The sequence below is a fragment of the Psammomys obesus genome, unplaced genomic scaffold (genome assembly GCF_907164565.1).
Source record: "Psammomys obesus unplaced genomic scaffold, mPsaObe1.curated_primary_1811, whole genome shotgun sequence".
Taxonomy (NCBI): domain Eukaryota; kingdom Metazoa; phylum Chordata; class Mammalia; order Rodentia; family Muridae; genus Psammomys; species Psammomys obesus.
This window is the reverse complement of record NW_026585895.1, coordinates 45,878,750-45,901,167: the sequence shown is the minus strand read 5'-3', so window position 1 is coordinate 45,901,167 and position 22,418 is coordinate 45,878,750. Positions and strand designations below refer to the sequence as shown.

Here is a 22,418-nt window from a genome sequence, read left to right as displayed (position 1 = left end):
ATAGGGTCTCTAGCACACAGATGTTGCAATGACAATTTGCTCCTCTTATCTTTAAGCTCCCAAATTTATAATACAGCAATTACACATGCAAATAGAATTTGGTCCCACACACAGTAAAGAGAAAACATATACTATCAGCCACCAATGGGCTGGCCTCAAAGATGCATTATACACGGATAGACACCACCTCAATTAGAAGTTCATGTGTTACACAGACCTCACCATACACTAAGCACAATGCTGCAATAAAAACTGACAGTTCACATATTCATCTGAAAAGTCTTACAGTTCAAAAATAATGCAACTACGGTCAACTTAATCTAGATACAGGTACTTTATTTACAAATATTTAGATAATAGCATTTTGTTACATCAAATGAAGAGTACAGCAATCTGAATAAATCCTTCTGTCACAAAAACAATGAAGACCCACTGTCATTAACTTTGGGAACTGGGGTATTGCACCTAAACAAGCCAAAGATCTTTACGGTATGACTGCTACCTTATATCCTGATGGGCAATTGGTTTTGTTTTGTAAATATATACACACACCAGCAGGTCATGGTCCCTGGGCGAATCCCTTGTGATGCAACAGTGTAAGCAAATAAATCACTGTAAAGTCTTTTAACAGAATATACCATTCTACTCCAAGATTCCTTTAAGTTAGACAAGGACAAAAAGGTGAATCCACAAATAAATCGAATCCTATTTTCTGCACATTCCAGTTTTGGCTTTTATTTAACATTGACTATACAAAACTCTGGAACTAACACGTTTATAATCCAGAAAGATGTACTTTTACATTAGTGTCTGGTAAAGAGGGATTTAAAATGTGTATTTTAAACACACCACTGAGCTGAGAGCATTTTATATAATGTGCTCGGACTTAGCTACGCGCACTTCCAAGGACCTCTCAATTCCCAGCCACTTTAAACTCAGCTAGAAATCAACCAAGAGAAGTGAAGAACTGACTGACGCACATGCTGTCTACAGATCTGTTTTGTTTCTTGCAAGGTGTTCTTTCTGTGGCCAGACCACCAGTGCAAAGTAGTAACTTACTTTATGTCAGTGTACACATTTAAAAACACTTTCCCTTTTACAAAACAATTTATGCCAACATGACATAAAATAGCCCCTTAACTATGAACACAAGGGAAAATATTAAACTATTTCACTGTAGTGTTTAAAATGCACAATTTAAAATCCCTTAATAGCAGACCTGGTTCTGGCTATATGGTCCAGAAGTTGACCATTCCAAGATAAAGGTATAAAAGCTTAAAATGTGCAATATTAAACCCAGCTTTTTTCCTTTTTCTATACAGTAAGGCAAGAATGCAGCCTATAACACAAAATGTTTACAAAAAGAAAAGCATGTTAGCATGTTGATTACACGAGAACAGTTAAGAAAATCAGCAGGTAAGCCACAGTGCAAAGATGGAATAGAATCCGCTAGTGTTTCCGCTGACGCCAGGAGCTCTTTCCAGCATTATGTCTGTCCCCAAACACTGCCAGCACCAAGGAGTGGAGCCAGTATTACTTGTGAACTGCAGTTGTGTCTATTTCCTTGTGTGAAATGGAAGAGAGTAACATGGTCACATATAGGTCACACTGTACAAACTGGTATTTTATACTGTTCCAATGCCAGTAATCAATTTATTTTCTTCATTAAAATAATATACACAGAAGGTATTGTTAGTTAGGTTCCTTCAAATTTTATACATATTTACTTTCTGTTAAAGAGAAAAGGACAAAATAGTGTAAAAATAAGGGAAAAAAAAAGATAAAGCTATTAATTAAGCACAAGAAAAGAGAAATGGTTTTTTTTTTTTTTTTTCCCTGTGCAAGGCTAAGACGGAAGCAAACCTCATCAAGAAAAATGCCACCCCTACAACAGGGAATTTATCCAACAGAAATAAAAGCAGTTGCAGACCCCTTTCTCTACCATAAGAAGTCATTTCCCAGCAATGAACTTACTGGCTACAACAGACATACTTGAACAGTTTAAAGATGGGAGAAAAGCTGAAGATATCAAATTTAAACCGTACAGTGAGACAAAGCCTTGCCAAAGGGAAGGTAAAAATCGAGTCCAGCATCAGTGCTCAGTTTAAATCATATCGGTGACAAACCTATCACAAGGACAATCAAAGGGGGGAGTCTAGATTTACCATGCAGGAGAGATTTATTACTCTACTTGCCTTTGATAACCTGATTACATCTAGTTGTTTAGCAGTTTAGTATTGTTAAACTGTTTTTACAAGAGTTGTTTTTTTCTTTTTTTAATTAAACCCAGTAAGATGTACAGAAGACAAGGAGGCAGTAAAAAGTACTGCTTCCAACAGACAGAGGTGAAAGGTCAAATGAGGGGCCAGAGCAAAGAGGTCACTAGCAGCCACAGCCTTCTCTCTGGGGTTGGGGTTCACTGGTTAGCCGTCCTCCCTGCGGGGCTGAGGGTTTGTGTTGTACACCAGACTCGGCAGCATTCAGATCCAGGCTTCCATCCTGAATGTTCTGATAAATTTTCTTGGCAGCCTCAAGAAAAGCATCTTCTACATTCTCTCCCCTAAGAGACAATCAACAACTTTATTCACAAACCACAGCTTTCTAGAAAACGTAAGGCATTTACACTGACCTTCTGCTAACCTTTAGTGAACCGCCATGATGTCTTCCACTTAGCCACTGTCATCTAATAAGAGATTACCAGAAGACTGAGCTAAGAGAACAGCGTGGGAAAGGTTTTTTGGTGGTGAGCACACAACACAGTACTGAGCTGTTTCTAAACTCAGATTGCATGTTTACATCTTCTACTCATTGTAGTGCTATGTTAACATGTTACATGGCGACTGAGACAACCACTTCTGAAATGAGAGCAGGGTCTCCAAACAAGACTTCTTCAAATGTACTGACAGGATTCCAGGCTTTCCATTATTTTATAAACAGCCTTATATAAACTATGCTATTTTTATCATCGGATGGTGACATAGTCATGCTTAGCCATGTTCACACCTGTTTCTCTTGGAACTAAGAGCAGAAGTAAATAAACAAAAACAGGTTGGTCTGCCTTTGCCTGGCGTGATACAGGACGATGACTGGGAATGCTGGGATCAATGCTGGAACTCCAAGAATGATCAGGAATGTTCACTGTGGCTCATTAGCCACTGAGTATGTCCTTGAATCATTCTTTAATGTGATCAAAGTGCTGTGTAAACAAGTTGGCCAAGCTTAGGTCCAAGATACCAAACTCAACCTCAGTTGTGAAAGTCAAACACTTGTGAAATGTAAGCACAGTTTCATTTATTAACCCCGTTACCAATGGGCACAATGAGGTACAACCCTTTAAGGGCAAAACTTGACATTCTCTTGCAGTGTGAAACCGAAGCTTCTGCTTACTGTTCTTCCTGCTGTGGGCACTGTACCCAGGCTCACTGTGCAGTACAGTTCACAAGCATGTCTACAGACATCATCCACTTGCACAGCACACGCTTCTACTCTGCATGTACTTGAAACATGATCCACATTTTAGCCATACTTACGTTTTTGCACTTGCTTCAAGGAACAATAAGCCTAAAAATAAAATTCAGAGTATAATTAGGACATTGCAGGCTGTCAAGAGCACTTCTCAGTCGCATCTGAGTAAGGCTCCCACAGCTGCCAGCACTACTATAGTACTCATAGGGAAGCATGTGGCAGGGCAGAGCTGCACTTGTCATTTAGTAGCTGCACTACTAGAGCATGTATCAGAGAAACAAATACTTTATTTCCTCATTGACACTCTGAATAGAATTTTTAAAAAAGCTATCAAATAACCTGCATGATCTAAACCACATTTCCTTTAAAACTCTCACAAATGAGTGTTAAAAAGTCTTAAACCCACCGTTTTCCTCAGCAAACTGTTTGGCTTCTTCATAGGTAACATCTCTCTGTGCTTCCAAATCTGCTTTATTTCCTATGAGAATTATTACCTAATTTGTGAACAAAAGAAAAGACATCTTAGAACAAAAATAACCATCAAAATTCTCAAATATAAAAGCCTTGAAAAGAAAAAAAAAAAAAAAAAAAAAAACAAGGCCTAATTGCCCTGGACTAAAGACCATAAAGGCAACAACACTAAGAAGGACTCTGGCAACACCCTAGGTCAGGGGTTCACAACCTGCTGTAAAAAATGTATATTTAGGTCCTCACACAAGTCTTACTGAATATTACTTCTATTGTTGTTACAAATCCCTTAAAAATACAAAAGCAAGCCATTCATTAGGTGAATATAGCCCACATGCCAGTTTGTTCATACCTGGTGTAGGCCAAAGAATAAACCGGATTAGTAAGAATGTCCTAAAATTAAGTGCGAAGTACAGTAAACATGAACATTCCCCTGGAGAAGGCTTGTGGTTTTTCAGATTCTCAAAATATTCTGGGACCCTGAGGAAGTCTGAAAACCAGTAGTTTAATTCTTTCAGGGTAACAGTAATTACCTTCATTAAATGCAAATAAGATAGAGAGTTAGCTAAGAGGGCATTAGAACCCTAAGAGAATGCAAACTGTAACCTAGAGGCAATACTGTCCTAGCTGATACTCTCCCAGGAGAGGTGTAAATTTCTAGCAACTAATCAGCAATGTTTGTGTCTGTCTACGGAAGAAGCTGGGGATGGAGCACATATGGCATAGGTTAAATATCACACCCCCGTTAGCTACTTCAGAATCACCTATGCAAGTAAAATTATGCTAAAAGACTAAAGGCAACCCTGAGAAACAAAGTGGTTTCCCAAGGTTGTTATTTTGGGCACAACGGGGAAGATACCAGCCCCTCTTCTACCTTTCTTCCCCTTCCAACAAGATACAGATATGTTAGAAATTAATGATTTCAACCAAAAAGTGGTTCCCCTCATTTTTTTTCCACATAAAATGAGTAGTTGGTTCTTCCATTTTCAAATATTTGGGACAAGTGAACTAATCAATCGTTTTCATACAATGGTTTGGTACAACAGAAGATCATTCTTCAAAGAGCAAGTGACCACTGAGAAGGGAAAATAGTGTTCACAAACAGTTCATAGTCATTTGAACAACAAAATAATGACACTTACAAACAATCAATTTAAAAAAAAGCCTAGTATAGGGCCATTATAAGAAAGGAATTCAAATCAAGAAATACTGCCTTGTAGACTGTCAAGAGTGTTCGCTGACAAGGCACAAGGCTCTCTGGCTTTAATCCCCAGCACTCCTCTCTACCACAAATTCTTCAAAAAGAAGTATTCTCTCTTTCCCAGCTACACATCAACCTCCAATCTTCAATGCCCACCCATCTGAGAGGTTGTAGTATACTAAAAACAAAAATGAGAAATACATTCTTTTTTTCCGTAAGAACCAAAGCCAATTTCATAGAAAACATAATAATTTGAACTGAGTTTCAAAAAACATTTTTAATTTTCAGCAACTTACAGAATCATGGTATAATCTCAAAACCAGAGAACTGACACTGGTACAATTATAGGGCCTTAGATGTCAATTTTTTCAAACACTTGTTTATGTGGCTGTGTCCGTGTGTGGTTCTGTGCAGTGTTAGCCACGTTCCAGAATGTCACTGCATTGGAGCACAGAACTATCACATCATCACAAAGAAACTACTGTGCTGTTTCTTCAGTTATACCACCCACATACCCCACCACTAACCAACCCCTGGCCACCACTAATTTGTTCTCCATCTATCTATAGCGCTATCATTTTGAAATGCAATGGAATCATAGAATATGTAAACTTTTTAAACATCAAAATTCTCTTAAGATTCACCAGAGCTGATACTGTTATGACAATTCCTCCTGTGTAGTTAAATAGTTTGCCATATGGTAGATGCATGCACCAAACTGTTTGCTATTCACAGCGCTCAGAGCATCTGGACTGCTTTTGGTTTTTAGTTAACACAAATAAAGTTACTATGAACATTTATCCATAGGTCTGCATGTATTACAACGAGTTTGGAATGAATGGAGACGAACACTCTAGGCTCCACACTAGCAAAACAGGTCTCTTGTTACTCACGCACATGCTCACCGGACCAGACCTCTGACAGGTGCAGGAGGTACAAAGCTAAGTGAGATGTAGACCTGTCTTCTCACTGTTCTTGCAGCACCCTCGGGTTACCCACTAACATCCCTGATGCCTGTAAAGCTGGCATCTCCAAACAGCCCTGCTCATCCTGCATTCACTGTTACTGCACTATTCACCACATTTCTAATTCATCTTTCAGGTGGTTGTATGGCTTCTCTGTAAACCTGAAGGTTCTCTCTCTATACTAGACAATAACCCCTTGAGGACCAGAGGCAAATGTTTATCTTTGTATGCTGTGAAATCTAGCATGGTAGTTGTCCTTTAACATCTCAGTATCTTTTCAGTCTGGTTAAGAAGTTAATTATTTAAATAGTTACTTTTAGTTGACATTTTACTCAGATAATTACAAATTCACATGCAATTATAAAAGAAAAAAAAATCAAAAAGAACCCTTGTACCATTTTGTCCAGTTTCCTCCAACAGTAATATTTTACAAACTTAATCCAGATGCTTTTTAAATTATAATTCAGATTATAACAATTCTACTTGAGAGCATCTCATTCATAGCTTTTTTTTTTTTTTAGATCCAAATATAACAAATATAATAAAATAGAAACCTGGAATCAGCCAAAACTAAAAGTTTTCTTCAGTTAGCTGGGGCTGGAGATGTAGCTTTATGGCAGATCATCTATCTGCCTAGCATACATGAGGCCTAGATCTCTAGCACCAAAGAAAATATGAATAAATGAATGAATGGATTAGTGGGTGGGTGGGTGGATGGATGGATGAATGAATGAAGGAACAGTCTCTTATTCATAGTACCCACATAATAAAATCTCACCAGAACAAAGCGTGCCTGTTTGGTTTAGATTTTAAATCTCTTATAAAGTGAGGTGTTGACTTACAGTATTTGGATTGGTGAGATTCCTTGCGTCTGTCAACCAGCTGCTTAAGTGGTTATATGTACTTCTTCTGCAAAAGTTAAAATTAAAATGTGTTGATTCTACATACAATTGCCATTTGTAGAAAACAAGAGTGAGGTGTGATGTGTCACACACATGTAATCCCAGCAATTCAAAGGCTGGGGTAGGGAACAAGAGTCCTGAGTTTGAGGCCATAATGACCGTAAATGAATTCCTTGTACTACAGCTTATACAGTGAGGCCTTGTCTCAAAAACAAGCAAGCAAGTAAACACACATATATAAACATATATATACATATACAGACTTTAATCAAAAGATCCCAACTATGTGTATTTCTACTTTGACCAGATGGCTACTCCAAAGAACAGCTGTAAATAGAACCAACATAATTCTCAAAAATCTAGCCAAACTTTGTTTTGTTTTTTGAAACAAGGTCTCACTCTGTAGTTCAAGCCATCTTCCCTCTCCTAAGCCAACTTTCCCTCAGTAATCCCATGTCCTGGATTACAGGTGTGTGCCATCATACCTGGCCACAAACTCATTTTTAGATAGTTCAATGTCCAACTATAGAAATGACACAAGAAGTATTTAAAAGCATATACATAAACACACCAATCCACAAGCAAGGAACATAGAATATTCAAATCAAGTTTTGTAATTTAGAGTAAAAACATTTCAAGGAACATTTCCTTGAAATTATCCAGATTTTCTAATCACAAAATAAAGTACCAAAATGTCTAGCCAGTAATATACTCAAGAGAAAAATATTTTTGCATCTACCTTCAAATTATAATTTTCAGTCAGAAATAAAAGACAGATATACTAAATTAGTACATAATTCATCTTTCCTAAATTCTTCCTTTCTTTTTTTTTAAGCTAGTGTTTCTACGCTACCCAGTTATTTTTTATCCTCCTGCCTCTGCCTCCTAAATGCTAGAATTATAGGCATGTGATAACCATGCCCAGATAACTAATCTGGAGTGAGTTAATATACAGATTTTAAAACTACCTTTAAGAAAGGCATTAATAATCTAGAAATTTAAAACCTCAGCTACCAGAAAGAAAGCTTGTATCTTATAACTCATATTTATGTGGGAGTTAAATCATCTAGAGATTCAGACTATGGCATTTTCCCACTTCATCTGAGTAAGTTTATAAAGCATAGTGTCATCTGCACTATCATATTGTCCCTAAGAAAACAAATAAATCTACGTACAGACAGGCTCTGGGTTAGAATGGCTCAGCTTTCTACTTCTTGACTTCAGGATACATTTACCAGGGTATTAACTGCATTCTGACTGTTTGGCAAAACAACTGACATGATAAGCTTCACTGTTAATTTAGGAAAGTGCCTATGTAACAATTACAAGTGAATGCCAAAGATAAAAAGTATTACTAAACCAGAAGCTTCTAAGATACAAAATATCAAAGATTAGAAAAAAAAATTGATAGAAAATAGTGCCATTAACTCTAACACCAACCTATAACTACGAATTGTCAAAAGTCACCTATGAACCTAACACCTAAAGTACTTTTCTCAGCAAATTATACTGACAATGAATCACCATAAACCCTTTAAAAATACAATTTACTTTGAATGTAACTACTATAAAATTCTAGAACACTCACAGGCCCTCAAAAGAGAAATCTTTTGCCCAACAACTGCCTCTAATCGTCTTCCTGCCTTATGAATTTGTCTGTTCTAGATAAATACACAGAACCACATTGGCCTTTTACATTTACATATAGCATTTATCAATCATCCTTTTTACAGCTCAAAGACAGTTCATTGTGTGGAAATACCACCTGATGAGTATCCATTTCTTTAGCTGATGGACATTTCTGCTGTTTCTATAGGAAGTGCTTTTGATCACTTGAATACACATAAATTTTACCACAGTACTACAACAATTAAAATGTTTAAAAGCAAAATAAATTGCATTTTAAGCACACATCATATTTAAATGTACTGATAATGTATGGGATTTTTAATTACTTCAAGTCTTCAGGAGGCAATAATAATTCACGAGGAGGCAGCTCTCTACAGCAGCCAAGTTTACAGTCTACCCACAAGACCATTTACTGATCATGTTACCAACTGCCCAGGATAGTGAAGAGAATTAAGACTTGTTTTACTGTTTGCTGAGAACTTACTGAGGCTTTATGTACATGTTTTGTTTTGTTTTGTTGTAGCCTTGACTGTCCTGGACTTGCTTTGTAGACCAGGCTGGCCTCAAACTCTGAGCAATCCATCTGCCTCTGCCTCCCTAAGTGCTGGGATTAAAGGCCTGTGTCAGCACGCCCAGCTTCTGTACATAATTATAATCAGTCCCTATCAGTACTCTAAGGCAGCATTTTTAAGAGTCTGTCAAAGTCAGGAACGTTACAAGGAGCTCCTTTTCTGTGCACATCTCAGAATCTTCTTATGCTCAGGTTCTCTGACTCTTCAGAAAGCTTTTTCCCACACAGAAACAATATGCAGCTGTCACTTGGTCCTGCTCAATTATCTCTATCTCCTAAGGAAGGGCTCTTCTTAAGGGTGCTTTTGGCTGATACTCTACATCATCATGAAAGGCGACCAGTTCATTTTTACCTACAGCAGGAAAAACGTTCAGGTCTAGTAAATGGCAATTTGCTACATGCTCCAAAGTCAATTCTTTATATTCCTGTTTTGTGACTTCATGTCAAGTGCTCTGAGTTTCCAGAAATAGCCATATGTCATGAATTGAATCCTGATGCAGTGTTTTAAGTCACTTCAATTCATGGTAGAAAAATGAATTAAAGAATTATACATAAACTACTATCTAAATGTCAAAAAGTCAAATATGTAAAAAATAAAAAGAGCCTCTTTTGTACAGATGAGAACAAAGGGTCTGTTTCAGTCTATCATGCTTCTATAATAAAAGTATTTCACTCCTCACTTGACCTATTTGCAGAGGGTGTCAATTTTAACAGAATGAATACAGCAAGTCCTCAGCACTAGCTTGCCTTTCTGAGGTGCAAGTTTCATATACGCCAACTCTCTGCAAACAACCGACACTGCTTCCCAGACTGTGTTCTTCTCTCATGTCCCCATTATTTCAAAGCCTTTCTTTAACCAACCTCAGAGAAAAAAAAAAATCAACATGTTACTTAGATTTTTTTTCACGGCTTTGGAGTAAAAATCATAAAACCCAAATAAATTAATTTACAGTCATCCAATTACAAACTAAAGAAGGCCTAAATCAGTTAAAATTAAACCACACTGCCCAAAGTAGTGGTCTACTCCCAAGTGGGACATCATCTTACCTGGTGATGTCATACACCATCAGTGCACCCGCAGCTCCTCTATAGTAGCTCCGTGTAACAGCTCTGAACCGTTCCTGTCCTGCTGTATCCCAAATCTGCAGTTTGATTTTTTGGCCACTAACTTCAATTATTCTTGTACCAAATTCAACACCAATTGTGTGAGGACAATCAGCCATAACTGTTGGAGAATAGAAAATATGCAAATTTAAAAAACCTTTGTGATAAGCAGAATAAAAATGTCATAATCTCAATTATATTTTGCTTATCAATTAGAACATATTGCTCTCTTCCTCCGCCATAGAGTACATAAGATTGTACTCTAAATCCTAGCTAGTCATAAAGACAGAAAGAATTCTATTTAGCATTTCAAAACTACTAATTATAGTAAATAAATGATACATACAGGAAAAAAAGTTTAAGATAATACATTTTAGAGTTGGGGAGCTGGAGAGATGGCACAGTGATTAAGAACCTTTACTGTCCTTCCAAAGGACTGGAGTCGAGTTCCCTGCACCACCTACAGTGAACAACTAACAACTGCCTGTAACTTCCAACTCCAGGCAACCCAACATTCTCTTTTGACCTCTGTGGGTACCAGCCCACATGTGGCATACACATACATAATATACATACATGCATGCTCATGCATATACACACACACACATTTATTTAAATTTAACATTCTACACATTTCAAAAATTAATTTGCACCAAGTGGTGGCAGCAAACACTTTTAATCCCAGCACTTGGGAGACAGAGGCAAGCAAATCTATGTGAGTTTAAGGTCAGTCTAGTCTACAGAGCAAGTTCCAGGACAGTCAAGGTTACATAGAGAAACCCTGTCTCAAAAAATAAGAATTAATTAATTAAAAATTAATTATATATCTGTATCATCAAGAACTCAAACCAGCCTGCCATGGTGGTACCATGGTGGTACACATCTTTAATCCCAGTACTCAGGGGGCAGAGGTAAGCAGAGCTCTGTGAGGATAACTTGGTCTAGACAGTCTACTCCAGGTCAGCCAGAGCTACAGTGAGACCTGCCTTTATTTACATATAAACAAAGAAGACTCAGAGAATCTGATCATATATCATGAATTTTTAAAAAAGAATTTAAATGACAATAATACTGCATTTTATCTGCACCTATTAAAAAATTCATAGCACTTGGGGCTAAAGAGATGGCTCAGCAACTAAGAGTGTTCAGTGATCTTGCAGATGACCCAAGTTTGGTTCTCAGCAACCACATCAAGACAGCTCACAACCACCTGTGACTCACTCCAACTCTAGGGGATCTAGGTCTCTGGACCTGCACTTACAGGCACATAACCCTACAAATACCAACACACAAACACACACTTAAAAAACAAACTTTAGAAAAATAATCATGGAACCGGGCGTGGTAGCACATGCCTTTAGTCCTATCATTAAAAAAGAAAAGAAAGAAAAAACATATCATGGCACTTTAAAAACCCAAGTATAAATACAGAAACAGGTTATAATCAAATGCATAAAGTACACTGAAAGTTAACAATGTAGAGAATGTGATAATAAAGTAAGCTACTCATCTTTTTTACTTTTCATACTGAACTTACATTTTTTTTCTGTAAATTGATGAAGCAAGCAAGATTTTCCTACTCCCATATCCCCTGTTTAAAAAAAAAAAGAAAAAGAAAAGGAAACTTCAAGAGGCAGTTATATTTCTCAATTTTTACTCTTATAATCATATGCAAAGACTGCTGCACTCAGCATATCACACACATCACAACTTTCTGAAGATGTGGAACACCTGCATCTTCCTCCTTTATAATCAATCCAAAAGACAAACTGACCACTCCTAACTTTTAGCAGGACAGAATTTGGTTGTAAATTACTGTTTAGTAAACAGCCAACAAGTTGAAGAGAGCTTGTGACAGAAAAATTACTGTAGTGGAATTTTTTTTTTTTTTTCTGAGACAGGGTTTCTCTGTGTAGCCTTAGCTGTCTGGACTTCCTTTGTAGACCAGGCTGGCCTCGGAATTCACAGAGATCCGCCTGACTCTGTTTCCCCAGTGCTGGGATTACAGGCATAAGCCACTGTGCCAGAGGCAATGGAATTTTTTTTTTTTTAACAGGAGGGTACCCAAATTGCATCTATTGGTCTATGCAAATGAACTAAGCCAAGAGCAAGCAGAAACAAATAAATTAATTTTGGAAGCTTGGCTCACTATGTCTCTTGTTTTACCTCTACATTACTATAAATGTCAACTCACAAAGCTATATAAACCTGACACCAAAGCAAAAGACATAAGCTTTCTGTTTGTTTGTTTATTTATTTATTTACAGTTTGTTTTGTTTTCCACACTGAAGATCAAACCAAACTAACAGGCAGGGCACACCTGTAAGAGCTCTGCTCTACAACCCAGCGCTGGACCTGGCCTTACCTGTTATACATTTATAACTATTCATGGAAAAGCAAGTTAAGACAACTTGAACAAAGTCTTGACACTTAAAGAGGAAACAAAACTATTCTAGTCATATATACATACATATGTATATTCTATTCAAACACACAGACACATATACCTGACTGAGTCAAGAAGTGTTCTCTACCAATTTTGGAATTTAAGGGGACCTGAAAACTTTTACGACATTGGGACATTTCAGCACTAGCAGGAAATTAATTTCATCCCCAACACTAACGAGTTTGTAGGAGACCCTGAAGAATAGCACCATCATTTCACTAGTGCCCCAAAAGAGACTAGATAAATGCCCAGGGCATGATGCGAAAGACATATTTATCCTCATCAAAAAGCTTCAGCACTGAAGTCAACAAATCATGTACTTCTGTAACAGTATGTTTAAGTATTGGTATATAAATGTTTCATGTGTTAACGTTCTTTGGAGGATACAAGTTAAATACAAGCATACAAGTTAAATAAACTTACCAATAATAATATACTTAAAGATGTAGGAGTAGTTGTATGGTGCAGTTGCCATGGTGGCACTAAAAACAAAACAAAAACAACTATGTTAATTCAAAAAAAGTTCACAGGTTACTGCTACTCTTTCAAAAGGCAAATATATTGCAAACATAAATACATACTCGTCTTCTAAATATATCATACATACTAAGAAGGCACACTGATTACACAAAATTTTGATCTAAGTCAGTAAAATTTCCAAACTGATCATAAATTCTTTCTTGAATGGATGTTACTTTAATATTCTCGTGTGATCCACAAAAATCTGAAAAATGTGTTTCAAAACACTCCAAAGTATAACTTTAGGAAATATCCAAAAACAGCTGCTATTCTGAAAATCTTTCAAAAAAGAATATCTTAAGTCAAACATAACTTAAGTCAAACATCAGTAGATCGTTCCTTCTCCCTTTAAGATCCTTTTCCTCATAAACTTACCAAATGTAATTATGGTATCAGAAGTAATCACTAATGTAAATACAAAATAACTTCATCCTCTAGTACAAATACTTAACAAAGAATCTAAAGAACAAGCATGTAATCCACATCAAATTGATGTCCAAATTAGACTGAATCACATGAAATTGTTGTTCCTGTAAAATTTTTAAAAGAACAATTATTATTGACAATTTCATAGAGCTCAACTTAATGTAATATTTAATTATTAAAAACACATTAAGTGCATTCTGCATACCATTCTAGGAGTTGAGAAATAATACTATAAAGCTGTACTCACACTTATGAAAGTCAAAAGCTTACAATTAAGATACTTCTAAGGATCATAGCCTACTCCTTAATCATCAAGTAGACTTAACTAAAAAAAAAAAAAAAAAAAAAAAAACTAATTTCTTTCCTTTGTAATAACAACTTTTAATCTCATAGACACAGTGGCAGGCAGGTTAGTCCCAGCCCATACTCAGGAGTTGAAGGATTCTGTGAATCCAGAATTTTGAGGTCAACTTGGACAATAAAAAGGCCTATATCTCAACAACAAAAATCTTCCCAAGTAATTCACGTGCCTTAAAATGTCTAACACTGTGTTGGGTTCTAGAGAAACACATTCTAATACCGATAATAATATCTAATGAATTTATTTTCATCAGTTTTCAGCTAAAAAAAAAACAAAAATCATACACACCAAGTGACTTATTAACTGTTCAAAATGTTTACTTTCTAGTGTTTTAATGAATATTTTGTGATAACTTTATGCTATATTTCAAATAAAATTTCAACAAAATGAAATTGAATCTATAGAAAAATCTACAATAGGTGAATAATCAAAAAAACAGAAATTCTTAAGTACAGAAAACTAAAGAACACGGTCATCTCACTTTGCTACACTGACTATACTCAACACAAGTCTATACCTTGCTCTCAATGCACCCAGCATGTTGTGACAAATTTCTAATCAGTCCTTCACATCACAGAAACTCCCTTAACCAGTTCTTTCAGGAGGAGTTTTTCTAGTTAGATCAGCTGGGATCCTAAACAAAGTAACTCTTACCTCTTTTCCAGATAATACAAGGACTCAAAATTTAAAATGAACTAGCCTTAAACTAGGCAGGGGAGTGGCGCATGCCTTCAATCCCAGCATTTGGGAGGCAGAAGCAGGAGGATCTCTTCTTCCAAGAGCAAATTCCAAGACAGAGCAAATTCCAAGACAGAGAAACACTGCCCCCCCCCACACAAAGCCTCAAGGTTAAACTTGATCTAAATTATTTACCAGATCTCTGAACTAGCTACTAATTACAAGGGGTGAGAGAAATCCTCAAATTAACTTTCAGGATTATTGAATTCTTAACATGTTGTAATTTCTTTTCTGTATGTATTGCAGTACATTCTTTTTTTCTAATTAGTTTTTAATTCATAAAACTCCAAAGTAATCATTTGGTCACCTGTGAATTAGTTTCTCTTTCACTCTTCCTCTTGATTTTTCTATTTTCTTTCCTTCTTCTGACTAAAATTTTGTATTCATGCTTTGCTTCCTTCTATTTTAGTATGTTAAAATCCAGTACTAAGGGAGGCAGAGACAGGTGGATCTCTTGTGACTTTGAGGCCAGCCTAGTGAGTTCCAGGACAGCCAGGACTATGCAGTGAGACCCTCTCATAAATTAAACAAATAAATAGATGGATAGACAATGAAGAAACAAGTAAATAACTAACTGAAACTACAGGGCATGTGACGTATCTTAGTGCTGAATGCATGCTTAGCATGCCAAGGCCCTGGTTTCAAGCCCCAGCATATAATACCCAAGAATTATGGCCTTTAAACAGTCCCAAAGTCACAAGTGTTCTAGAAGCAATCATGAACTTATAATTCAATTCTAGTTGAGCTACTTTATGTACATGATAGTTGTCAGAATTAGTATTCTATAAATATCAACTAAAATGATGACTTTTGAGAATTTAAAATATAAGCATTAATACAGTAGTTTTCCAAATAAATAATCACTATTTCAGGATGAACACTGATTCTTTGTTTTTATTTCACCACAATTTTTTGATTAGAGTTTCTTTTACAATTGCAAATAAAAACCCTAAAAACATAAACAGGAAGACAGTCCTGGGGATGTATCTCAATTGATAGTGTTTGACTAGCATGTACCAAGACCCAGCTTCACATATAAACAAGACCCAGTGGCAAAGGCCTATAATCTAGCACTCAGAAAAGAGGATCAGGTGAGGAAAGATCAGCCTCAGCTACATAATGAGTTTGAGGATAGCCTTAGCTACATGAGATGCTATCTCAAAAACAAACAAACAAACAAACAAAAAAACCCACATGTAGTCATCTCTGTAGACAAAGGCAGAAAATATTTATTTAAAAATAAGAACCTGGTAAATAGTCAATCAAAATTACATGTTTACAGTAGAGTTATATGCAAGGGACTCCTTTTAACTATGCTCAAAACTGCTTGAACAAAGGCTTTCTTAACCTCATTTTTTGAACATAAACCATGGCACTGATAAAAATATTTGCACTGAGTGAAATATTTTTGCTTAGCTTTAGAAAGAGAAAAAAATATTCCTGTTATTTAAGAGCAAGTTTGTTTTTAAAGCTCAAAGGTTAAAGGCAGGCAAGGGTTGGGGGATGTGAGTAGTGAGTAGTGAGTAAGTAAGTAAGTAGTGAGATGTGAGTAGTGAGTAAGAAATGTTGGTTAGTTCACATTTAAAATACAAGTCCACTCAACCTCAATTTCCACTGATTTAAAAAGAGCTTTGGGGCTGGAGAGATGGCTCAGCAGTTAAAAACACTGACTGCTCTTCCAGAGAACCCAGGTTCATTTCCCAGCATCCACATAGCAGTTCACAACTGTCTGTAACTCCAAGATCTGACACCCATTGACAGACTTGCAGGCAAAACACCAGTGCACATAAAATAAAAATAAATTGAATAAATAAATAAATAACAAAAAAAAAAAAAAGATGCTTTGGCAGGACAGGCCTGGTGGTTCAAGCCTTTAATCCCAGCGCTAGGGAGGCAGAGACAGGTGGACCTCTGTGTGGTCAGCCTGGTCTACAAAGTGGGTCCAGGACAACCAGGGCTACACAGAGAAATCCAGTGGGGTGAGGGATAGGGCAGGCAGAGGGAGGGCTTGGCAACATTCTAGAACTTGTGTGATTAAAATGCAGTTGTGTGATTTCTTGCAGTTTTGTTTTGTAAAACAAGGTCTCATATCATCCAGACTTGCATGGGACTCACTACATCATCCATTTATAATATTCCTGCCTCAGCCTTTTGAGTCTATAACTACAGGAAGTGCCACCCTTTGTTCCATTTTTTTTTTCCTAATAAAAATTAGTTGGATAAAGTTCACATAAGATCTCCTTCAAGGCCTTTGGTTTTTCTAAAGAAAAACAAAGAGATTGCTGCATTAACAACAACAGGCATCATTAAATATGTGATGAAAAGTTTGTGAACTAGTAACAATTGCTAAAGTTTCAATTTACGGACACTTAATAAGTGCCAGGCAATACTCTAAGTATGACTTCATCTTTACTGCTGTCCTTAGACAGCTACTAGTTTCCTCATTTTACAAATGAGGAAATGGATCTCAGGAGGAAAGCAGTATGTCTCGCTCAGGCAGTTTGGACAAGTCTATACTGTATCTAGCACTGTTAACAACAGAAATTCCCTTTTAAAAAGCAGCACCATCCTGACTCCTCCAGGTGACCACACACTGCACCAGGAGCTGATGCTTGAAGGCACAGACCTTTCACTCCTTTGCTTCTAGTTTAACACTCTAATAAGAAATATTAAATATTACATTTGGAATGTACATAGATATAAGAAACTACAACTTCAGATAATTAATACTATTGATAATTATTAATATTATATTTAACAAATATAATATTTGATATTAATATTATTCATAATAAATGTATTATTCATTAAATTTATCATTTAATTTATTAAATAATTTTAATATTTTAATTAAATATTTAATAAATATTTAATATTTATTAATATTAATAAATAATATTATAATATTATATAATATATTTTATATTTATATAAATATGATATATATTTATATAATATTATATAATATATAATTTATTATAATATAATAAATAATATTAATATTAATAAATAATAAAATTTATTATTTAAATAATAAATAAATTAATAATATTATAGTTAACAAACTATAATAATGAGAAGGAACATTTGATCTGTGTAACTTTTCCCTATACTAATTCTTAATTCCTACAACTTTATAAAGCTATTATTATTTTCATGCAAAAATTGAAGAACTTAAGATTTGGAGAAATTTACTACTTTGTCCAATGTTCAAAGTTAGTAAATGGCAGACCTAAACTTGAGCTCAGGTGCCTGATTCCAAAAAGTGGGCTGCTCTCTACTTAACTAATTACTGAAAACATGCAAAGATGAATTGGCCTTTGCTATCAAAAGAAACCTTCACAAAATGACCTATAAGCACTGATGATTGTTGCACTATGTAGTCAAGTGCTTAAAATATTAAGCATCTTTAATGCTGCCCTAACAAAGGATTTTTCAACTTTATCTCAATATGAACATACCTATATTAAAGATATGTATAAGCTTTATTTAAATGTGAAATATGCCAATGCATAAAACATGCAACACATTTTTTTCACTTAATGAAGTCATGGACATATTATATCTTAAGTAAATTCATTTATATCTAAATGGCTACTTAACATATATTACATGCTAGCCATTATGCGAAACAAAATCAGACCCCTTCCTGAATAAGATTTTGTGAGTTTTTTAAAATATATTTTGTGAACATAAACATTTTGCCTACATGTACGGTATATGCACCACCCGCATGTCTTGTGAGCACAGAGGGCAAGCAGGGTGTCAGATCCCTTACAAATTTTTTGTGGGTATTGAGAATCAAACCTGGCACATCTGCGCAAGCAGTGGGTGCTTTTATCCACTGAGACATCTATCTAGCCCCAAATCACTAGTTCTAAAGGTGCTGGTACAGGACTCTGAGTAAAAATAAAGCAACCAATAATAATGGTCATTTTCTCAGACTTGTATTTTAACTCTTTACATGTCTGTCTACATGTTTGTATTTTAACTTTGTGTCTATGTGTGTGTTTGTAGTCTATTCCTCAGATCACTACACAAGCTTTACATAGCTAACAAAATAGCTATGTAAAGGGGAAAGTAACCCACTAAATACTGGTGATCTAAAGTCTTAATGTTGCTTTTTAGTTTTAGGTTTTGCTATAAACACTGGATACAAGACTACTTTTGTGATTAAACATCAAAGCATGAAAAGACTCTATCTACTGAGCACAAACCACTATGAAAGATTTTTAAGAAGGATCATAAAAGAAAGTAACATTGTCTCTACCTTCAGGAACTCAAAAATGGATGCATTCTTACTTAGAAGCCCCTGAAGTGGAATGCTACTCTACCTGTTAGTCAGCTGGACATAAAACTTCCATAGTTAATCTAATAATCAATCTAATCAAAATGGTCAATTTCCTTTCCATAATAGCAGTACAACCTTGGAAAACCTGTCCATTTCTGAGACCAACTTTTCACAAATCACTTAAGGTTACATTTTGTGTAAATTAATGTAAATGAATTTTTAAAAATAAAGGACTGCTTAACAAAGTCCAAAAAGAAGGCAAAACCTTCCCTCTAATGATACTATGTGATGAATAAGAAAGTAGTCCCAATTCTGTGCTTTTTTCCATAGAAGTACTTAACCAAAATTCAGTGAGACCTGCATTTGACAGGATTAGTAAAAGTCTACTGATACTATATATCTGACACAGATGAGAATGGGAGGAGCAGTGTATTCATAGAACAAGACTGTTCTCTGCAGACACTGACTGAGGCTAATACAGTATTAATGCTCATTATACTGATGCTCAGTATACTGCTTTGTTTTGCAGACTTTAAAAAGTTTGAAATATCGTATCTCTTAATGCTAGTATTTGGAATTTGTCTACCACCACAGCTTTTTTAATAGCTATGTTTTATATGTATGTGTGTGGGCGTACACGTGGATGTCGGAGACTAACTAGCAGAAATCCATTCTCTCCTTCCACCCTCTCCTTCTGAGTTCCAGAATCCAACTCAGGCTGTCAAGTTTGGCATCAAGAGCCTTTACCTACTGAGCAATCTTGCCAGCCCCACACTGCTAACATTTTTTTAATGATAAAAGCATCTCAATAGCTATAGTTTTAACATTTCTATCTTAGATGTCTTGTTAAGAGTATGCAAATCTAATACCTATAAAAACTGGCTGCAAGAAATTTTCAAGCTCTGTTGTAAAGTTAAAGTTTAAAAATATAAAATTTAACATGAAAAACAAAGCAGAATTTTTTTAAAAATAGCCTTAATTCCAATGATTTTTCAATAGCTATTACAATCTAAGGTTTTTTAATTTTTTACAACAGCTCCACTTACTGAGTGCCTTATATAAACTAGTTACTTTATAAACAATCTCTAATCCTAAAAAGAAATCATTTTACAATTAAAGAAACCAAGTCAGAAGGAATATACTACTAAACTGGCAGGTAGGATTAAGCCCAGAGTCTACTTCCACAGCACTCATTCAACAGATATTAAACACCTATTATATATGCCTAGCAAATTACAGGCACTTACATGCCAAACCTGGTACTAAGAACTTTCTTTAAATTCTATTTAATCCGTGAAATAACACTGAAACGTGGCACAATTTTATAAGGACCCTGAGTAACTTTATAGGTGAGGACACTGCTTCTGGGAGGTTAGCAGACTTGGTTAGAGTCAACTGAGTAACTAGGAAGTGGCAGTACTGTTTGGGCGATTTTACTCGGCCATGGAAGCATGGAGATTAAGGTTTTGGAGTCTTGGTGCCGTACTCTGCTACTGCCATTTCCTAGTTACACAGAATTCCCGAGAAAACTGCTGAAAGAAAGGGAGAAGAGGGGGCTGGATTATTATTGGGTCAAATTTGTCCTCACTGATCACATTTACATTAAAGGTAATTGAAACAACATGCCATGACCAATTAAGTTTCCAAAAGTTTCTAATACCTGCCTGTGCAGCCACCAAGAGCACAGCTTTCTTCAGAAATCTAGAGGAAATCCTACCACCATGTCTCCTCCAATGAGCATTTGCCAGTTTAGCAGTTGACATGATAGATTTTTGGGTCTCATCAGTTATCACCCAGTGCGAACGGAGAAAAAAAAAATGGAATTGAGCCGCCACTACTCTAAAACTGTCGCGTCTTGTATGTCTCAACCCTCCTTGAACGTAGAGTAGTACCAACCTTAACAGGCAGTGTGGGCCAGGTGTGCCACAATTACTCAGCTACATGGTAACTTCTGGCCACAGTTGGTCCCCCGCCCCTTATTAAAAAAAAAAAATGTGGAAAACTCTGGAAAGGCACTCGAGGCAAGCAAGATATGTGTGAAGACACCTAAACCCGTGGCTGGCACACAGTGGAGCCTTGGCATTCCCAGTCCACCTTCTTTCCTCAAACCCTCGAGCAGCCCAAACTTTCTTTCCTTCGTTATTTCTGGCCGCTGTGTAGGTTCTAAACCGTGCAGGCTGCCCGGGGGCTTCCCAGGGCCCCAACGCCAACAGTCCCACGGACCCAATCCTCAGCCGGGGCCACGGAGCGCCGGCCTCCAAGGGCACGGGAGCCAGCCCGAGACGCCCAAGCGCTGCCTCTGGCAAGCCGAGGACCGCGGGGTGGGCCCGCCACGGCGGGGGCTCGTGGGTGGCAGGACGGCGCGACACGCGTGGGGGAGACGCCGCGGGGGTGGTCTGCAGCGGCGGGCACGGGCGGCGGGACCCGGGCCTGCGGAGGCCGCGGCTGGGCCAGACGCGGTGGGCACACACCCTCCCCGCGGCACCTCGGGGCCGGGCTGCGGGCAGGGGGCGCGAGGCAGCCGGGGGGCCGCACGGGGCCGCGGCTCGCCACCCCGGGGTCCTGTCAGGCCGGCGCCCTCCGCCGACCCCCGGGCCGGCCGCGGCCTGCGGGGCCTGGCCGGGCCACCGCCCGCCTACCTCCGGGCTCGCCTCCGCCCCTCGGAAGGGCCGGGCAGGGAGGCCGGCGCCGGGCGGCCCCCAGAGGGAGGCCTCGGTTACCTGGGGGGTTGCTGGTGGCTGGGCAGCTTTCCGGACGGGAGGGGGACGTCAGGACGAGGAAGCGGGGTGCGGACGCGGCGGGAGAGCAGCCGGGATCCGTCGGCCGAGGCCCCGGCGGGAAGGCGGGCTGGCCTGAGGCTGCAGGCGCTCGGGCGGCAGGCGCGGTGGTGGCGGCGGCTGCTCCTGCGGCTCCCTCCGGATCTTCCTCGGGCTGGTCCAAGATGGCGGCGCTCCCTGCACAGGGTTTCCTGTCACCCTCGCAGTGGGCCGGACCACAAAAGAAGGGGGGAGGGTGCGCGCGCAGCCTGCGGAGCCCGGAAGGGGGTGGAGGAGACCGACCCGACGGCCACGCCCCTTCCTCAGCTCGCCCCTCTGGAGTAGACCCGCCTGGGCTTCGGCCCGCCCCACTGGCCCTCGCGCCTGAAGGGGGCGGGGAAAGTGGTCTGCGCAAGCGCAGTCGTGTGCCCTCGCCTCCCGGGCAAGCTACTGCGCAGGTTTGCGTGCTGTTTTCTAGAGGTTGGCAGTGTCCGTAATTGTCACCTTTGGAGACTTAACTATTTTTAATACCCGTTACTGCTTCTCACTGGGCTGCCTCTCTATCCCGGCCTGTGG

The 22,418-nt window shown here is 38.0% G+C and overlaps 1 protein-coding gene across 1 annotated transcript; it reads right to left on the bottom strand.

Annotated features, from left to right (window-relative positions):
- Window positions 1-315: 315 nt before the first annotated feature.
- Window positions 316-22,107, bottom strand: Rab14 (RAB14, member RAS oncogene family). Its single transcript, XM_055600341.1, has 8 exons — window positions 21,807-22,107; window positions 13,175-13,233; window positions 11,843-11,896; window positions 10,249-10,426; window positions 6,942-7,008; window positions 3,872-3,959; window positions 3,531-3,561; window positions 316-2,560 (listed from the first exon to the last, which is right to left on the bottom strand). Exons 2-8 carry the CDS (start codon window positions 13,224-13,226, stop codon window positions 2,383-2,385), a joined length of 648 nt encoding a protein of 215 aa, XP_055456316.1. The 5' UTR covers window positions 13,227-13,233; window positions 21,807-22,107; the 3' UTR covers window positions 316-2,382.
- Between the last annotated feature and the right edge of the window lie 311 nt (window positions 22,108-22,418).